This window comes from Balaenoptera acutorostrata, chromosome 12, assembly GCF_949987535.1.
Source record: "Balaenoptera acutorostrata chromosome 12, mBalAcu1.1, whole genome shotgun sequence".
NCBI classification, from domain to species: domain Eukaryota; kingdom Metazoa; phylum Chordata; class Mammalia; order Artiodactyla; family Balaenopteridae; genus Balaenoptera; species Balaenoptera acutorostrata.
Genome location: NC_080075.1, coordinates 67,409,706 through 67,428,117, shown reverse-complemented (window position 1 = coordinate 67,428,117; position 18,412 = coordinate 67,409,706). Strand labels below are relative to the sequence as shown.

The 18,412-nt window shown below is 39.4% G+C and overlaps 1 protein-coding gene across 12 annotated transcripts in view; it reads left to right on the top strand.

Moving 5' to 3' along the window:
• The window catches only part of LTBP1 (latent transforming growth factor beta binding protein 1), a 432,848-nt gene that overhangs the window by 235,237 nt on the left and 179,199 nt on the right, over positions 1-18,412 (top strand). For all 12 annotated transcript variants that reach the window (XM_057557919.1, XM_057557920.1, XM_057557922.1 and 9 more), the window contains 2 exons: positions 11,922-12,024; positions 16,055-16,126. In XM_057557919.1, the coding sequence (XP_057413902.1) occupies positions 11,922-12,024; positions 16,055-16,126 (175 nt within the window). The remainder of the gene's footprint in view (positions 1-11,921; positions 12,025-16,054; positions 16,127-18,412) is intronic.

Below are 18,412 nucleotides of genomic sequence, written 5' to 3'. Positions count from 1 at the left end.
TTAAATAAGCCTGGACTTTTAAATGACGGACCCAGAGGAAGGGGTCTAATATTGACTGTGAGCCATGCATGTCTGGACATGTGGCTGTCTCACGTAGAATGTGCCTCTATGTATTGTCTAAGTTTTGAGAGCTCTGTGAAAATGGACATTTTTAGTTCCATTTTATAGAGAAAATAGGCAGAGAGAGGTTGAGAGTTTTGCCCATGGCCATGTAGGTGATGATGGGTAAAGTGAGGATTTGGACCCATGTTGGTCCAACTTCAAAGACTATGCTCTTGTCATTTATTCGGTTATGGGTCATCTTTACACTGCTTTTCACTGGGCCCACAGGGGATAGAATTGTGTGGGAAGGTCAATTTCACAGTCATAAAGCACTAATTCTGCCAAACATGGAGATGCCTGGGAGTTTGTTTTGTGTTGGGACCTCTTTTACTGGGACAGCATTTGTTGGGAAAGAGATCATTTATGGTGAACTTAAAAGCCCCATTCTGCTAGTCATGTGAGGAGAAGTATAGCTAACGGGCCTTTAATAATTATCCAATTTTATATTTTGGTCCTCTATTACTGATCATGTTGACCTTAAATATAATTTCTTCCCTTTTTCCCCCCATGAATGATGTACTCTATCCCGATAATTCTTACTTACTTTTGAGGGGAAGTACTAGATGTAGAATACTATACTTTTATAAAAACGTACTCTTTTCTTCCTCTTCTTCCTCCTCTTTATCAATATTTCCGTGTTTGCCACACTGCTTCAAAGATGTAAAATATCTCACTGGAAGCAATCCAGAACTTTTGGGAAAAGGAATGGTGACCTTTCCTTTTCTCTGTCTCCTGATTAATTTTGATATCCAACTACAGATTGACTCCCAAATTGGGAGAATTCTCCATGGCTTAGCTCCACCTCATTCTCTGACTTTCCCCACCGGCTTGCTGTTCCTTTGCATTTGGCCTGCCTTCCTCTGTCCTTCCCCCACCCCCGCCCTGGGGTCCCTTCCAGTTGTATCAGGTATTGGGCTTAGTTAAAGCTGCTCCATCCCTTTGGAATCTCTCTCCCCAGTCCAGCCGTTGAGTCACTGCCTTGTTTCAGTTCTTGCCTAAACACAGCTCTGCATACTCTTGCAAGAAAGAGTTGCAATGCATCAGCCTCTCTTCTTTCATGTTTTACTTTAGTGCAATCTCTAGGAGCATTTTAAAAATCTGTATTCCTTTAACATTTTAGGTTCTGTTTATTTGTTTCTTTGGTTCTAGCGCCTTAATCTCTTTGAGAAAATGTTCTTTTTTCAAACTCAAAGTATTTTATACTTCAATGTATAATGGTTCCTGATAACAAAATAAAGTGAGCTACATACAAGTGATAAGGATAATTTGTAAGAGCATTTCAGTATTAACATTTTTAAATGTCTTAAGTAGTTGGTCCTTGACATGGTGGCCATCTTCATGAAGTGACCCTTCTACTACTGAAATATCTGAACCCTTTTAAGGAATGTATCCTGAGAGCCTAACAAATTGGCCAGCACTGTACCACTTGATAGGTTGCACCCACACAAGATATAAACTGAGGAGGACGGTGCAGATTCAGCCCATGCTCTGCTTAGCAAACATTATGTCCTGGTGCAGAACACACCCCAAAAGATCACCTTCTTTTAGTCCCTGCACAGGGGCTGATGGGGTAAGGTCAACCATGCTTGGACATGCATCATTTAGTCTCACCACAATCCTTTGAAGTTGGGATTACTGTCCCATTGTCTCAGGACTGGTCAGGAGAGGCTGGATAATCTGTGGAACATCTCATCAGAGAGAGCTGGGGTTTAGATCCAGGTGTAATGATTCCAATCCAGTACTCCTTCCTTTCCCCAAGGCTGAATCTTCCTTGGAGAAGATCCACTCGCCCAGTGTAGCAAACGTTCTTGAAATGAGGATATTATTATAGGTACCAGTAATCTTAAGGTGTGAAAATTGAATCTCTTGAAACCACACTCCAATGTTTATCACAGTCTCTTCAAGCAATTGTTCATCTCTGAAGCAACTCCAGTGGTGAGTTTTTAATTGACAAAAAATATAAGCCATGATAAGTTGAAAACTTATCATTCCAGCTCATTTATTTATAGAGAGATCTAAAACCAGTTGTCCTCACAGCTTTATTTTGAGTATCAGGAAAGTGGTATGGTGTTTTAAAACTGAGGATTTGCAAGGTAAGTTTTGCAGATAAGTCTGCAGATAAGTGTTCTCAATCAGGTCAAGATTTAGAAGAGTACAGTATCTTGCAGTCTGTTAATTCTTAACAATGTTTAACAAAGGCTTTTACACCATTGCTTGCAATAATTTTTTGTTGTAAAACTCAAACCATGAACATTCATGGAGTAATTGTAATGATTTTTAAATAGTCTTACCTTCTGATATATAGTGCTAATACAGGTATGCAGATAGGAAAGGTCGAGTTATTTTCATGCACCCAATCTTCTAAGAATCATGGTGATTAGGGCTGGGAGTAGCTCTATTTGTTTTTCCCTTTTCTATCTAGTTTGCATAAGTCCTCACCTGTCAGGCTGGGGTGAGCATCTCTGGTGATGTTGATTTGAGGGACGAGGTGTGAGACGCAGGAGATGGGTAGGAATGCCTCTGCCCAGACACAGTCCTGTAGAGACGTGAGAGCAACAGAAGTACTTGGGGTTTCTCTAGTGTGTAGTAATTTGCATTTCCTAAATCAAGTAATGCAACCTGTCAGTGTCTATTGAGCATGGAACCCTAGACCTGGCAGAAACCCTAAGAGTCATCTACTTCATACCCTGAGCATTCCTGAGAGATGGTCCTCCAGCCTCCATTCCCAGGGAAGATGTTGACCTCTTCCATTGTTGAGGATTATTAACTGTTGAAAAGGTCTCCTGCTTAATGAGTTGAATCCTTTCTTCCTGTGATTTGCAGCCTTTAGTCCTGCTAATACCTTCACCATGCAGCTAACTTCAAACAACAAGTTCGTTTAACATATCTGAACTCTGCCACCTGTCTTCTTATCTCTACTTTCTTCAGTTGATACTCACAGGACCTGGTTGCCAGAACCTTCCTTGTTCTGTTTGGATACCTCTAGGTGGGTCATACATTTGCTGAACCCTAGAAGGGACATGTGGGGTTAGAGTGTCCCCTATCTGCATCCAGAGGTTGTGGGAACTTTTTGAGGAGCTTTGTCACATTGATTGATGGACAGGATAGATTCTTCTTTCTGACTTGAAATAACTAAATATTGGGTTATAAAGTTAGCACATTTCTCCTGGATTTCTAATGAGATACGCCTTGAAATGAGAGACAGGCTTTCTCTGAAAATGTGGTGAGTGATTGACATAGGAGAAATTCATTTGTATTTATTTTGTTTGTTTTGTTTTGTTTTTAAAATTTTTGAATTTTATTTTATTTTATTATACAGCAAGTTCTTATTAGTCATCAATTTTATACACATCAGTGTATACATGTCAATCCCAATCTCCCAATTCACCACACCACCACCACCACCACCACCCCCCCCCACTGCTTTCCCCCCTTGGTGTCCATACGTTTGTGCTCTACATCTGTGTCTCAATTTCTGCCCTGCAAACCGGTTCAACTGTACCATTTTTCTAGGTTCCACGTATATGCGTTAATATACGATATTTGTTTTTCTCTTTTCTGACTTACTTCACTCTGTATGACAGTCTCTAGATGCATTCACGTCTCTACAAATGACCCAATTTCATTCCTTTTTATGGCTGAGTAATATTCCATTGTATATATGTGCCACATCTTCTTTACCCATTCGCCTGTCAACGGGCATTTAGGTTGCTTCCATGACCTGGCTATTGTAAATAGTGCTGCAATGAACATTGGGGTGCATGTATCTTTTTTTTTTTTTTTTTTTAGAAATTCACGTTCTTTTATTTATTTATGACTGTGTTGAGTCTTCGCCTCTGTGCGAGGGCTCTCTCCAGCTGCGCCAAGCGGGGACCACTCTTCATCGCGGTGCGCGGGCCTCTCACCATCGCGGCCTCTCTTGTTGCGGAGCACAGGCTCCAGACGCGCAGGCTCAGCAATTGTGGCTCACGGGCCCAGTCGCTCCGCAGCATGTGGGATCTTCCCAGACCAGGGCTTGAACCCATGTGCCCTGCATTGGCAGGCAGACTCTCAACCACTGCGCCACCAGGGAAGCCCGTATCTTTTTGAATTACGGTTTTCTCTGGGTATATGCCCAATAGTGGGATTGCTGGATCATATGGTAATTCTATTTTTAGTTTTTTAAGGAACCTCCATACTGTTCTCCATAGTGGCTGTATCAGTTTACCTTCCCACCAACAGTGCAAGAGGGTTCCCTTTTCTCCATACCTTCTCCAGCATTTGATGTTTGTAGATTTTCTGATGAAGCCCATTCTAACTGGTGTGAGGTGATACCTCATTGTAGTTTTGATTTGCATATCTCTAATAATTAGTGATGTTGAGAAGCTTTTCATGTGCTTCTTAGCCATCTGTATGTCTTCTTTGGAGAAATGTCTATTTAGGTCTTCTGCCCATTTTTGGATTGGCTTGTTTGTTTCTTTAATATTGAGCTGCATGAGCTGTTTATATATTTTGGAGATTAATCCTTTGTCCATTGATTCATCTGCAAATATTTTCTTGCATTCTGAGGGTTGTCTTTTCGTCTCGTTTATGGTTTCCTTTGCTGTGCAAAAGCTTTTAAGTTTCATTAGGTCCCATTTGTTTATTTTTGTTTTTATTTCCATTACTGTAGGAGGTGGATCAAAAAATATCTTGCTGTGATTTATGTCAAAGAGTGTTCTACCTATGTTTTCCTCTAGGAGTTTTATAGTGTCCAGTCTTATATTTAGGTCTCTAATCCATTTTGTGTTTATTTTTGTGTATGGTGTTAGGGAGTGTTCTAATTTCATTCTTTTACATGTAGCTGTCCAGTTTTCCCAGCACCACTTGTTGAAGAGACTGTCTTTTCTCCATTGTACATCCTTGCCTCCTTTGTCATAGATTAGTTGACCATAGGTGTGTGGGTTTACCTCTGGGCTTTCTATCTTGTTCCATTGATCTATGTTTCTGTTTTTGCACCTGTACCGTATTGTCTTGATTACTGTAGCTTTGTAGTATAGTCCGAAGTCAGGGAGTCTGATTCCTCCAGCTCCATTTTTTCCCCTCAAGACTGCTTTGGCTATTCAGGGTCTTTTGTGTCTCCATACAAATTTTAAGATTTTTTGTTCTAGTTCCGTAAAAAATGCCATTGGTAATTTGATAGGGATTGCATTGAATCTGTAGATTGCTTTGGGTAGTATACTCATTTTCACAATGTTGACTGTTCCAATCCAAGAACATGGCATATCTCTCCATCTGTTGGTATCATCTTTAATTTCTTTCATCAGTGTCTTCTAGTTTTCTGCATACAGGTCTTTTGTCTCCCTAGGAAGGTTTATTTCTAAGTATTTTATTCTTTTTGTTGCAATGGTAAATGGGAGCGTTTCCTTAATTTCTCTTTCAGATTTTTCATCATTACTGTATAGGAATACAAGAGATTTCTGTGCATTAATTTTGTATCCTGCAACTTAACCAAATTCATTGATTAGCTCTAGTAGTTTTCTGGTGGCATCTTTAGGATTCTCTATGTATAGTATCATGTCATCTGCAAACAGTGACAGCTTTACTTCTTTTCCAATTTGTATTCCTTTTATTTCTTTTTATTCTCTGATTGCCGTGGCTAGGACTTCCAAAACTATGTTGAATAATAGCAGTGAGAGTGGACATCCCTGTCTTGTTCCTGATCTTAGAGGAAATGCTTTCAGTTTTTCACCATTGAGAATGATGTTTGCTGTGGGTTTGTCGTATATGGCCTTTATTATGTTGAGGTAGGTTCCCTCTATGCCCACTTTCTGGAGAGTTTTTATCATAAATGGGTGTTGAATTTTGTCAAAAGCTTTTTCTGCATCTATTGAGATGATCATATGGTTTTTCTTCTTCACTTTGTTAATATGGTGTATTACATGGATTGATTTGCGTATATTGAAGAATCCTTGCATCCCTGGGATAAATCCCACTTGATCATGGTGTATGATCATTTTAATGTGTTGTTGGATTCTGTTTGCTAGTATTTTGTTGAAGATTTTTGCATCTATATTCATCAGTGATATTGGTCTGTAATTTTCTTTTTTTGTAATATCTTTGTCTGGTTTTGGTATCAGGGTGATGGTGGCCTCATAGAATGAGTTTGGGAGTGTTCCTTCCTGTGCAATTTTTTGGAAGAGTTTGAGAAGGATGGGTATTAGCTCTTCTCTAAATGTTTGATAGAATTCACCTGTGAAGCCATCTGGTCCTTTTGTTTGTTGGAAGATTTTTAATCACAGTTTCAATTTCATTCCTTGTGATTGGTCTGTTCATATGTTCTATTTCTTCCTGGTTCAGTCTTGGAAGGCTATACCTTTCTTAGAATTTGTCCATTTCTTCCAGGTTGTCCATTTTATTGGCATAGAGTTGCTGGTAGTAGTCTCTTAGGATGCTTTGTATTTCTGCAGTGTCAGTTGTTACTTCTCCTTTTTCATTTCTAATTCTATTGATTTGAGTCTTCTCCCTTTTTTTCTTGATGAGTCTGGCTAATGTTTTATCGATTTTGTTTATCTTCTCAAAGAACCAGCTTTTAGTTGTATTGATCTTTGCTATTGTTTTCTTTGTTTCTATTTCATTTATTTCTGCTGTGATCTTTATGATTTCTTTCCTTCTGCTAACTTTGGGTTTTGTTTGTTCTTCTTTCTCTAGTTCCTTTAGGTGTAAGGTTAGATTGTTTATTTGAGATTTTGCATGTTTCTTGAGGTAGGCTTGTATAGCTATAAACTTCTCTCTTAGAATGGCTTTTGCTGCATCCCATAGGTTTTGGATTGTCGTGTTTTCATTGTCATTTGTCTCTAGGTATTTTTTGATTTCCTCTTTGATTTCTTCAGTGACCTCTTGGTTATTTAGTAACGTAGTGTTTAGCCTCCATGTGTTTGTGTTTTTTACGTTTTTTCCCCTGTAATTCATTTCTAATCTCATAGCATTGTGGTCAGAAAAGATGCTTGATATGATTTCAGAGTTCTTCACTTTACTGAGGCTTGATTTGTGACCCAAGATGTGATCTATCCTGGAGAATGTTCCGTGTGCACTTGAGAAGAAAGTGTAATCTGCTGTTTTTGGATGGGTTGTCCTATAAATATCAATTAAATCTATCTGGTCTATTGTGTCATTTAAAGCTTCTGTTTCCTTATTTATTTTCATTTTGGATGATCTGTCCTTTGGTGTAAGTGAGGTGTTAAAAGTCCCCCACTATTATTGTGTTACTGTCGATTTCCTCTTTTATAGCTGTTAGCAGTTGCCTTATGTGTATTGAGGTGCTCCTATGCTGGGTGCATATATATTTATAATTGTTATATCTTGTTTTTGGATTGATCCCTTGATCATTATGTAGTGTCCTTCCTTGTCTCTTGTAACATTCTTTATTTTAAAGTCTATTTTATCTGATATGAGTATTGCTACTCCAGCTTTCTTTTGATTTCCATTTGCATGGAATATCTTTTTCCATCCCCTCACTTTCAGTCTGTATGTGTCCCTAGGTCTGAAGTGGGTCTCTTGTAGACAGCATATATATGGGTCTTGTTTTTGTATCCATTCAGCAAGCCTGTGTCTTTTGGTTGGAACGTTTAATCCATTCATGTTTAAGGTAATTATCGATATGTATGTTCCTATGACCATTTTCTTAATTGTTTTGGGTTTGTTTTTGTAGGTCCTTTTCTTCTCTTGTGTTTCCCACTTAGAGAAGTTCCTTTAGCATTTGTTGTAGAGCTGGTTTGGTGGTGCTGAATTCTCTTAGCTTTTGCTTGTCTGTAAAGCTTTTGATTTCTCCATCAAATATGAATGAGATCCTTGCTGGGTAGAGTAATCTTGGTTGTAGGTTCTTCCCTTTCATCACTTTAAGTATATCATGCTACTCCCTTCTGGCTTGAAGAGTTTCTGCTGAGAAATCAGCTGTTAACCTAATGGGATTTCCCTTGTATGTTATTTGTCATTTTTCCCTTGCTGGTTTCAATAATTTTTCTTTGTCTTTAATTTTTGCCAATTTGCTTACTATATGTCTTGGTGTATTTCTCCTTGGGTTTATCCTGTATGGGATTCGCTGCGCTTCCCGGACTTGGGTGGCTATTTCCTTTCCCATGTTAGGGAACTTCTCGACTATAATCTCTGCAGATATTTTCTCTGGTCCTTTCTCTCTCTCTTCTCCTTCTGGGACCCCTATAATGCGAATGTTGTTGCATTTAATGTTGTCCCAGAGGTCTCTTAGGCTGTCTTCATTTCTTTTCATTCTTTTTTCTTTATTCTGTTCCGCAGCAGTGAATTCCACCATTCTGTCTTCCAGGTCACTTATCCGTTCTTCTGTCTCAGTTATTCTGCTATTGATTTCTTCTAGTGTAGTTTTCATTTCAGTTATTGTATTGTTCATCTCTGTTTTTGTTCTTTAATTCTTCTAGGTCTCTGTTACACATTTGTTGCATCTTCTCGATCTTTGCCTCCATTCTTTTTCCGAGGTCCTGGATCATCTTCAGTATCATTATTCTGAATTCTTTTTCTGGAAGGTTGCCTATGTACACTTTATTTAGTTGTTTTTCTGGGGTTTTATCTTGTTCCTTCATCTGGTACATAGCCCTCTGCCTTTTCATCTTGTCTGCCTTTCTCTGAATGTGGTTTTTGTTTCACAGGCTGCAGCATTGTAGTTCTTCTTGCTTCTGCTGTCTGCCCTCTCTCGTTTGTATTTTTAAGTTGTAAAAATCACTTTAATCTGGGAATAAAAATGTGGTTCAGTAGAGTCAGCCTGTGTCCATGTGATAATGTCTCATGGAGAAGTAGAACCTTCCATTCTGAGATCATCCCGGATTCTAACATCCTTTTCAATGTGATTGTCTCCAGTGTAGCCTTTTGGTGTGGAGGGGAGATTCTTCCTCTACCTTCTTTTACTCTAGATGCTTCCTACATCCAGGTAAGACCTAGTGGTGCTGAGTAGTCTCTTGTGTGAGAGCCTTCATCTGGCCACAAAGATGTCTCAGGTGGAGTTTTTAGCTACACGTTGAAGTCTCTGCATCGTTAAATAACTAAAGGGGCGTACATGAATCCTTGTGCCTTGTTACAAGCCTGGTTTCATCCCTTGCAGTCTGTCCTCATACTGTGCACACCCAGTTTTGAGAAGAACACACAGTGTCGTGGTACCACCTATGCTGCCATTTATTTAATCGATTTGGATGGCTTGTGCTGCTCTTGGTGGTGGACCCACAAAACAAAGCCATGGGATAAAGCGGCCTGAATCCTGTAATGAAAACCTTGTACCTTTTTTGAGCCCTGGTCGGGAGAAATGATTTATTTTTGCCCTCCCAAGTGAAACATTCTAGGAATCCAAGGTGAAAATTGGATTTTAACTGCTACTAAAATTTAGAGCATATAAAATCGGCAAGTGTTGAGAGTTTTGCTTGATGAAGGGAAGAACCTAGAGAGTCTGTGACAAGAATGGACTACATGTGATGTGCACTGGTGTCTTATGTAAATCTGACTGATAAGACTGGAAATAAACCATAAGCAAACTTTGTCAGTGGACCGCAACAGTGGAGACCTCTGTGTTCTTAACATAATCATTTTGTTTCCAGTCTTATGCCTGGAGCACTGTTCTTTCTTCCGTGCTTCATATTTCAGATTTAAGCCTTCTGTGATTAAGCTAAAGGAATCTGGGAACTACCTCAATCCAGCCAGTATGTGCTCTTCTTCCCTCAGGTTCTCCACTTTGTACAAGTGTTCACACTCCCTTCCCGTTTTCCCCCCTCCCCTCCTCCTGCTTATCATACGCTATTTTTGGAGAGCATACAACATCCTGTTGAAATCATTAAAAACCACAAAAACCTAAGGAATTCAAAGCTATGATGTAACAAAAACTTCATTAGCTGAGCTGAGCCTTCTCTGGTTTTGTTTTACAATTGGCACATGTAGTTACTTAGAGCCTCGTTGGGAATGCTGCATGGTTGGACCTGGTGGGAAAGCAGCGCTGTCCCTGGAGGCCTGCCAGGTGACTGGTGTCTACTCAGTGCTGCCCTTCTTCGAGTCACCACCTGCCCCAGCTTTTTGTCCCTGAGTTCTGCTTGCTAGCCTGGGCGAGTTTGCTAATTTCCATGGTTTTTCCCAGAACCACTGCTTGCTTGAATGGATGGCAACTAGTTTGTTTGTTTCCTAGTTCCTCCTTTCTTCCTTCCACATTTATTGAGCGTTTATTTGCAATGTGTACTGTGTATTGGGATATAAATAAGATACATCTGTGTTTAATTAAAATGCATAGTGGAAGCAGTGGAATTGTGTAGAAAGTGCCCTGGAGTAGAAGGGATGGTTGGAGGGACTTGCTGAAATTGAGGAGACAGGAGGCTTCGTGGTGAGGGTTCTGCAGGGCTGGGGATTACGGGATAAAGAAAGTTTCTCCAGGCAAAAGAAGAAGGAAGGGCGTTCCAGAGAGGAGAAATGACTTTTGGAAAGACAGTTTGTACAGAAGATAAGGAGTCCTTTGGTGTGCCTGAAGAATGGATGTAGAGAGGTAGAAGGGGACAGAGAGAAAGATTGTCTAAGGTGAGAACAGGAAGGTCCCATGTATCATGCTAGGGAGGTTGCAGTCTTCAGACAGTGGAGAATCGCTGAAGGTTTTCAATCAGAGTGATGTGATCAGACTTGTCTTTGGAAAGATGACTCTGGAAACCATTTGGAGAATCTTACAGAGACTGAGGCAGAGGAAGGCAGAGGGACCCCTTAGATCTGGGGCGTGGGCTTAGCCTGCACAATAGGGATGAGGAGTCAGGTGGCCCTTCCTGCACAGCTGGCCTCCAAATCCGTACACAGAGCAGAATCTGTTGCCCTAGAGCCTTCCCAACCCCACTGAGTTGGTCTAACTTTAGGATCCTGCCTCTCAGCCTCTTCTGACCTTGGTTGACCAAAAGATGAGATGGATCTTCACATCTGTCAACTCGTGTTGTTCAGGTGGCCTCTACGCCTGGCTTTTCTGCCTGCTGGCCTGACTTAAACCTGCCAGCACCTTCCTAGCTTGGCTGACTTCCCTGGGTCAGGCTGCTTGGATGCCTGGAGACTTTGTCTTGTCCAGAGCTGATCTGGCTCAGCCTGTGATCATATCCTGTCCCTGCCCAGCCCTTGGTGTTACAGGAGGACCAATGGCCTCTTTAGGCAGGATCTGTGCCACATTCTCAAGGTCTCTGTACACGCCTCACCCTTACAGCTCTGTTCCCTGAGTGTCCACGGCAGAGATTTTAACAGACAATTAAAACTCAAATTTAAAAAGTTTATCTTTTATTAATTTTTTAAAAATTTTAAAATTAATTTTTTAATCGGAGTATAGTTGATTTACAATGTTGTGTTAGTTTCTGCTGTACAGCAAAGTGAGTCAGTTATACATATACATATATCCACTCTCTTTTAGATTCTGTTTCCATATAGATCATTACAGAATATTGAATAGAGTTCCCTGTACTATACAGTAGGTTCTTATTAGTTATCTATAAAAAGTTTATCTTTTAAGTTTTGAGGTTCTTACTATAAGGAAAAAATGGCATTGAAAAGTTAAGTTTTATAAAGTGCTCTCAACAGTGACAGGTTTTCTGAAGACTCTAAAAATGCCAAGGAGCTCTTGGAAATATGCATGTTTACTTGAGTGCGGTATTGATTGTGTGCTGGTGTTTTGTTCTGAGGTTTTAGAGGTCTCCCTGCCCCCCCACCCCCCCACCCAGGTTCTGTGTCAATAACAAGGGAACTGTTTTATAATGTGGCTGTGAAGCACAGCAGTGCTCTGGAGCTGGGCATCCTGCATTCAATTAACCTTTGTATTTCACACCTCATCATTGCAGTGTGGCAAAGCGCTTCCTGGCCTTTCAAAGCAGGAGGACTGCTGTGGAACCGTGGGTACCTCCTGGGGCTTTCATAAATGCCAGAAATGCCCCAAGAAGCCGTGTAAGTGACGTTTCATCATTCCTTTGCAGGTTAATGTAGCGTATCTGTTTCCTTATGATTACGGTTTTAATAGTGAGGCAACATTAGACTTCAAAGAAATCTCATTGAATTGTAGAACGCAGTGTGATAATTTGCATTTCCAGAAACCTTGCAAGTCTGAGAAAGCTTTCACATGGATTCTGTTTTTTAATAAACACAGTTATCAGTTGCCTTGTCCAGCTGGATTACTTATTTAAAAAAAAAAAAAAGTCTTTAGAAAGGGGATGTGCTATAAGTAGGCTCTATATTCTGAGGTGAAAGAAAAATAAGATCTCTTTTAAAATGATAATTAAATGTTCCAAACCCTATAAAAAGTCAGAGCAGTTGCTATTTCTTAAATTACATTCCTTAAATGAAATTTTTATTAATATCCACGACTTCTCTTGTAGTTTTTATTACACTATAGGTTTTCAAATTTCACTGAAAGGAAAGGCTAAAATAGAGAAACGAATGATTGCTGATTTGTGAAAGAGAAACAATCACTAGGACACGGTGCGTTTCTCCTTTTCCTCTTAGTTGCTACTGTTAAACTATCACATTTTCATGATATGAATCTCTACTGACACCCACACGCATTTAGTCTGTAAAATTTGTTGTTCAGAACCTGTTGAAGTGAATAAATCCAGATGTACATCTTTCTATTACTTTTTTCACAGTTTTTCTAATACTTTTCAGAAAGCCAGAGGTAACTTGTTTTAAGTTGAGCTTTTTTCCTCTTATTCGTCGTGGTTTTGCCAAGAAAGCAAGTGATGTTTTTCTCTTCATCATCTTTTGCTTTGTGTTATTGAAGATTTTTATAGGTTTTTTTAATAGTTTATGCTGCAAGGAATTTCTCATTGGCTTCAATTGGATAAGTTTTATTTACCCTTCTTTAAACGTCTGTTGATTTGATTGATATTCTCAACTGCCTTTTAAACTTGTTCAATCTAGAATCTGCCATTTTAGAATCACTGCTCCATAGGTCTGTCTTACATACTGTTCTTCCATCGCCATCATAATTTGTTTTAAATAATTGTCTCTCTTCCTTGTCTTTCAGACTTAAACGTTCTCTAAATGTTTTGATGTCTAAGTTAATTTCACTTATTTTCTTGATAATTGCTCCTATCTTCCTTTAGAGGAATAATGTTTGGAAACACCTACTAAAGTTTCTGATAATTAATGAATTCTTCATATAGGGGGGGAAAAAAACCACATAAATAACGACATTCAGTACCGAGACATTGTCCCCAGTGGACTTTCTCTGAGTTTCAGTAATGATTAGCAACGTGAATTTCCAGCAAGTGGGTTGAGTGCGATGGTCCTGCCTCACTGAAAGATACATCTGCCTAAAATTATTGTGGCAACCTGACTGAAGGGACATCTAGGGGACATTTGGTATGATTTCAAGAGCATGGAGTTTAGAGTTAGGTAAACCTGAGTTTGACTCCAGCTCTGTCATTTGCTGTGGAGTCTTATGGATCATGAAACGAGTCTATATTTAAAATGTTGAAGAAGCATTGCCTTTTTAAAAATGTCCTCCCTTCATTTTTGGGTAAGTTTGTCTTCAGGAATATTGTGAAGGGTGATATGTTTCCCACTGCTAAGTCTCAGGGCTGAGGAAAGAGAAGTCCAATTCTTACAGCTTGGTTTTGGGGCTGCATTTATGTTCACTAATACTTTTTCCATTTTATCTCGTATTTTTCTTTTCCATTTCTCCCCTTCTCTGTGTATCTTTTGCTTATTTAGCTTTTTCTCTTTCCTCTTATTTCCAAATCCCAGCGTTGCAAGACAGGGACAGAAGTTAAGAGTAAAGGGAATCATACTGTTGTGTTTTTCTGTTTTGCTTTGTTTTTTAATCCCTAACTCCCGACCTTCTATCATTTTCTATCTAGAATTTTATCATCTGGGGATAAATTCACTGCTTTATATGGTTTTATATCTTAATATGATAATTTAAGTAGAACGTGAAAGTACAAAGTTGCTATCACTTTTAACTAAATGCTGATGAAAATAAGGTCATATATGGGCTCGCCTAATATATAAATTGAAGACATTGATTCTGTTTCATGAAGAGCAACGCAGATTATGAATGAAGTAAACTATTAACATCTTGACATTTACTCCTTTTGTGCCGTCCTATGATGTGACTCACTCCCAAGAAACACACTCAGGGTCACATTCTTCCTGTGTCATTTAACAAACGTGCCTTGGTTGGTACTAATCTAAATCATACTCGTTTTGGGGGAGAGCAGACTCTCCTTGGCTTTAGACGCTAGGGTTCTGTGTTCCATGCCTTCTTTTTTTTTTTTTTTTCACTCGAAGTAGTTCAATATTCAGTTTTCAGGTGGCTTTTATTTAATGTTTTGAAGTTTTTGTTTAGCCACATACAGAAGGACCTTTCATTGTTGATCAGTTCTTACTGTGAAAACGTAATTTTAAATCTGCAAATAATTTCATTAGAGAGTCTGTACTCTATTAAAAATGTACTTGGTATGAACAAGTCGCTTGTCCTTTAAACATTTTTAGAAGAAAATTAGCATCAAATTCTAAATGGAAGAAGAATTTAAGATCATCTGGTCCAGCTCTTTCTGCCTTGAGGTAGATGACTGTTAATTTTTAAACAAGATATTATCTCTCTTTTGCCTTTGAACAATTCACAGACAGAGATTGCACAGTCTCTGTAGGTAACCTGCTACAGGGTGTCCTTGTTATATGGGATAAGACTGGACATGTGGCCAAGAGGCTGAATGGGCGACTCCCCCTGTACCAACCTCTTTTTTCTTTTAACCCACTATTCCCAGATTCCTCACTTTAACCGCTTTCCAGCAGGAGAAATACGGCAAAGAAAGGAAGTAATAGAGGAGATGAATGCCACTAGTAAATACTCACGCTGTTCACTAGTGGTGAGAATAAAGAGCATGTGTTAGGGGCAAAATAATTTTATTTTTCAAAAGAAAATTTCCATTTTACTTGCAGCTTTCTTTAGTTTACTCCTTGTTCAGGTCTTCGAAGTGGTTTGACCATCCTATTTTGATGACAGCCCGTCTTCTGTTACTCATTATCTTAATAAAATAACACCTTATTGCAGGAAACAATGATATCTGGGCTTATTTTTGTCAGGCATTGCAGTAAACATTTTGCATAAATTATCTCTAAACTCCACAACAACCCTGACCTGCTCAATAGATGGGAATACTCCCATTGTACAGAATTCCATTTGAAACCCAGGAAGCTTGTCTTCCAAGGTGGCAGAGCCAAGATTTGAACCTAGGTCAGCTTGGTCCCAGAACTTATGCCAGAAAGGTTCTCAGGTATCACGTTAGGATGTCAGAATGTCAGTGACTAGGATTTTGTTGATAAATTGGTGACCGCAACATTTGTATTGTTGATGAGTTTCCTGAGTTGATGAACCATTCAGCTGATCAGAGCAGCCCTTCACCTCTCCCAGCTTCCTCTCCTCACCTTCTGTTCTTCCCAGCTTCATGGTATAAAGAATCAGCTCATCACTGGAATATGTGAGCCTGTTAATGAGGCGAGCATATAATTTATTGTCTAAACTGGGACACTTTTAAGAGTGAAATGGAGTGGTATTGATGAACTTTGCTGGAGCAAAGGTATCACCAAGGGTTGTCCGAGGCAGACCAGGATGTATAGTCACCCTTTCTGAATTTATAAGAAAATTCAACTGCCTGTAGTTAATCATTGGGGAGGAATTGATTTTTTTTTTTTTTGGGTAATAAATAATCACTAATTGGAAGAAAATATAGAACAGTCTTATGATTCTTTGAACTAACATAATCAAGATTGACAACTAATTGAGATTTATGTCTGTTGCAAAATATGAGGTATACTGAAAAACAAGGAAAATGTGAAAGAAATGCATATATACCTTGGGTTGGTATCTTAGAAATAAGATCACTGATGCTTTATATGGCTTTGGTTATCATATATAGTAGTTTAGGGTTGTAAGAATTTAAACTAAACATGTAACATAACTGTTTCTTCTTTACAGCTTATCATGGATATAATCAAATGATGGAATGTCTACAAGGTTATAAACGGGTTAACAACACCTTTTGTCAAGGTAAGATTAACTGACTTCATTGGTGTATGAGCTCAACAGTTGTTTGGCTTTTGAGAAACCTGAGTTGTTTTGCCATGTTTTGTTCATTAGCCCAGCATGTGAAGGTTACACAGAGAACCACCTCTTGCTCACTCTGTTTAGGAAATAGAAGTTTAGTGTGTGGTTGCTAGAATTACTTCACTACCATTTAAACTTTATGGAACTTTTCCCCCTTCTATCTGTGATGAAATCCACGAGAGATGGGATTACATTATGGAGCACGCTGTGGGCTCCACGCTGGTCACCTCCTGTCCACACGTGGGTGTGTGTGCGTGTGAGCACATACGTGTACCTAGAAGGACTACTTCTTTACTGACACATGATTGGGCAGCAGAGTTCCCTTTTTTCTTTCATCAGACTATTTCTGGCTACCTTGAAGTATTCAGGTATTAAATATCAGAGCAAACACACATTTCTTAGTCAATAGGGTAAAACTATGTAGTTAAATGTGAAATGCCTTGAGTGCTTTTTTTTTTTAACGTCTTTATTGGAGTATAATTGCTTTACAATGGTGTGTTAGTTTCTGCTTTATAACAAAGTGAATCAGCTATACATATACACATATCCCCATATGTCCTCCCTCTTGCCTCTCCTTCCCACCGTCCCTATCCCACCCCTCTAGGTGGTCACAAAGCACCGAGCTGATCTCCCTGTGCTATGCGGCTGCTTCCCACTAGCTATCTATTTTACAGTTGGTAGTGTATATATGTCCATGCTGCTCTCTCACTTCATGCCAGCTTACCCTTCCCCCTCCCTGTGTCCTTAAGTCCATTCTCTACGTCTGCATCTTTATTCCTGTACTGCCCCTAGGTTCTTTAGAACCATTTGGGTTTTTTTTAGATTCCATATATATGTGTTAGCATACGGTATTTGTTTTTCTCTTTCTGACTTACTTCACTCTGTATGACAGACTCTAGGTCCATCCAACTCACTACAAATAACTCAATTTCGTTTCTTTTTATGGCTGAGTAATATTCCATTGTATATATGTGCCACATTTCTTTATCCATTCATCTGTCGATGGGCACTTAAGGTTGCTTCCATGTCCTGGCTATTGTAAATAGAGTTGCAGTGAACATTGTGGTACATGAATCCTTTTGTTTTTTTGTTTTGTTTTTTTAAAATAAATTTATTTATTTATTTTTTGGCTGCATTGGGTCTTTGTTGCTGCACGCAGGTTTCTCTATTTGCGACGAGTGGGGACTGCTCTTAGTTGCGGTGCACGGGCTTCTCATTGCGGTGGCTTCTCTTGTTGTGGAACATGGGCTCTAGGTACATGGGCTTCAGTAGTTGTGGCACTCAGGCTCAGTAGTTGTGGCTTGCGGGCTCTAGAGCTCAGGCTCAGTAGTTGTAGCGCATGGGCTTAGTTGCTCCGCAGCATGTGGTATCTTCCCGGACCAGGGATTGAACCCGTGTCCCCTGCGTTGGCAGGCGGATTCTTAACCACTGCGCCATCAGGGAAGCCCATGTAGTACATGACTCTTTTTGAATTGTTTTTCTCAGTGTATATGCCCAGTAGTGGGATTGCTGGGTCGTATTGTAGTTCTATTTTTAGTTTTTTAAGGAACCTCCATACTGTTCTCCATAGTGGCTGTATCAATTTACATTCCCACCAACAGTGCAAGAGGGTTCCCTTTTCTCCACACCCTCTCCAGCATTAATTGTTTGTAGATTTTTTGATGATGGCCATTCTGACTGGTGTGAGGTGATACCTCATTGTAGTTTTGATTTACATTTCTCTAATGATTAGTGATGTTGAGCATCCTTTCATGTGTTTGTTGGCAGCCCTGAGTGCTTTTGTTCAATGTATATGGAAACATACAGCAGAGGGACCTTCAGAAATCATCCAGTTCAGTGTCTATACTTCACAAGTGAGGATATTCAAGCCCAGACTGGTTAAATGACTTTCCTGTGGCTAAATAGAGCTGAAGTTGTAACTCAGGTTTACCAGTGCCTAGTTTAGTATCCATATATGATAGCAAATTCATTTCAGTTACTTTGGGAGATGCCCAGTTAATGCTGCTAATTTCCCAGTACGCATCTAGGATGAAGGTGGTGGTTGTAGTAACTTATGTGTACTTTGGAATAAATGTTGAAAGAGCCTCCAACAGTCTTATTGAACGAAAATCCATATCAAAACACAGCACATTCCTCGGACTTGTGGTTTCAGGCTCTCTCTCCTTGGCCAGTATGTGTTTATAGGGCTGAGTAGATTTAGGTAATGTTAACAATATATAGATTAATCCC